Source organism: Oratosquilla oratoria, chromosome 14 (assembly GCF_046742065.1).
Source record: "Oratosquilla oratoria isolate Oo_2021 chromosome 14, ASM4674206v1, whole genome shotgun sequence".
Taxonomy (NCBI): Eukaryota; Metazoa; Arthropoda; class Malacostraca; order Stomatopoda; family Squillidae; genus Oratosquilla; species Oratosquilla oratoria.
In genome coordinates, this window is record NC_134790.1 from 10,435,342 (window position 1) to 10,436,399 (window position 1,058).

General features: G+C 41.8%; 1 protein-coding gene across 1 annotated transcript; it reads left to right on the forward strand.

The window, feature by feature from the left end:
• Positions 1-429: 429 nt before the first annotated feature.
• LOC143032567 (uncharacterized) lies at positions 430-804 on the forward strand. The gene has a single exon (XM_076197435.1). It carries the CDS (start codon positions 430-432, stop codon positions 802-804), a length of 375 nt encoding a protein of 124 aa, XP_076053550.1.
• The last annotated feature ends 254 nt before the right edge of the window (positions 805-1,058 follow it).

The window sequence follows — 1,058 nt, forward strand, 5'->3', positions numbered from 1 at the left end:
CAATTCAAAGTGCAGTTTTAAAAGGAAAATAATAGAATCATCCTTGATAAATAAATTTCCTAATTTCAATATATCATATGGACAATGGTCACCTGACTGCATTACTACCTGGGCAGTCAACAAATTATTACCATCTTTGGTGAAGGCGGGTGACCTGCCCCGCAAAGCATTAGACGCTACCTGAGTCCTATCCATGTTCCTTCTTTTACTGTACATAAGACATGCCTTTTGCTCCACTACTCTGTATTCCACTGAAGAGGATCACAGTCCGTGATCGAAATATATGGATATCATTTATTTCATTTCTTCTTATCCAACACAGTGGGTTCTTGTTGAATATATATATATATATATATATATATATATATATATATATATATATATATATACATATATATATTGAGTTCAATTATCAACAGTAAAGGTAATATGACTGATGAAATACATCGTAGAATCAGCCTTGCCTCGACCTCTTTCGGAAAACTCTCAGGGAGAGTGTTTCTTTGTAGGGACCTCACTGTACGCACAAAGATCGCAGTTTACAAATCAATCTGTCTCTCTATTCTGCTCTACTCAAGTGAAACCTGGGTCCCTTACCGAGGGCACATCAAGACGCTAGAGAGGTTCCACATAAGCTGCCTGCAGAAGATTCTTGGCCTGAAGTGGTGGCACCGCATACCTCACACGGAGATACGAATGAGGGCGGGTGTAGATTCTCTTGAAGCTATGATCGTGCGGAAACAGCTCAGATGGATTGGACACGTGTCAAGAATGCCGGAAAATAGACTCCAAAGGCAGATTTAATATGGAGAAGTCGCAGAAGGACGACGATCAGTGGGTGGGCAGCGCAAACGGTACAAAGACTGCTTGAAGGCTAACTTGAAAAAGTGTGGCATCCAACCTATGCAACTAGAAACACTAACTGAAGACAGAGATGAGTGGAAGGCGACCTGCCAGTCGGGAATGACCTCATTCAACCAAAATTATGACAGAGTGGCTGAAGAAAGACGAGCTAGGCGCCATCGCCATCGTGTGTGACATCTGTGGACGTGTATGTG

What these genes read in the sequence shown, in the direction of transcription:
- LOC143032567 (XM_076197435.1), top strand. Translation starts at nt 430, where the DNA reads ATGACTGATGAAATACATCGTAGAATCAGCCTTGCCTCGACCTCTTTC.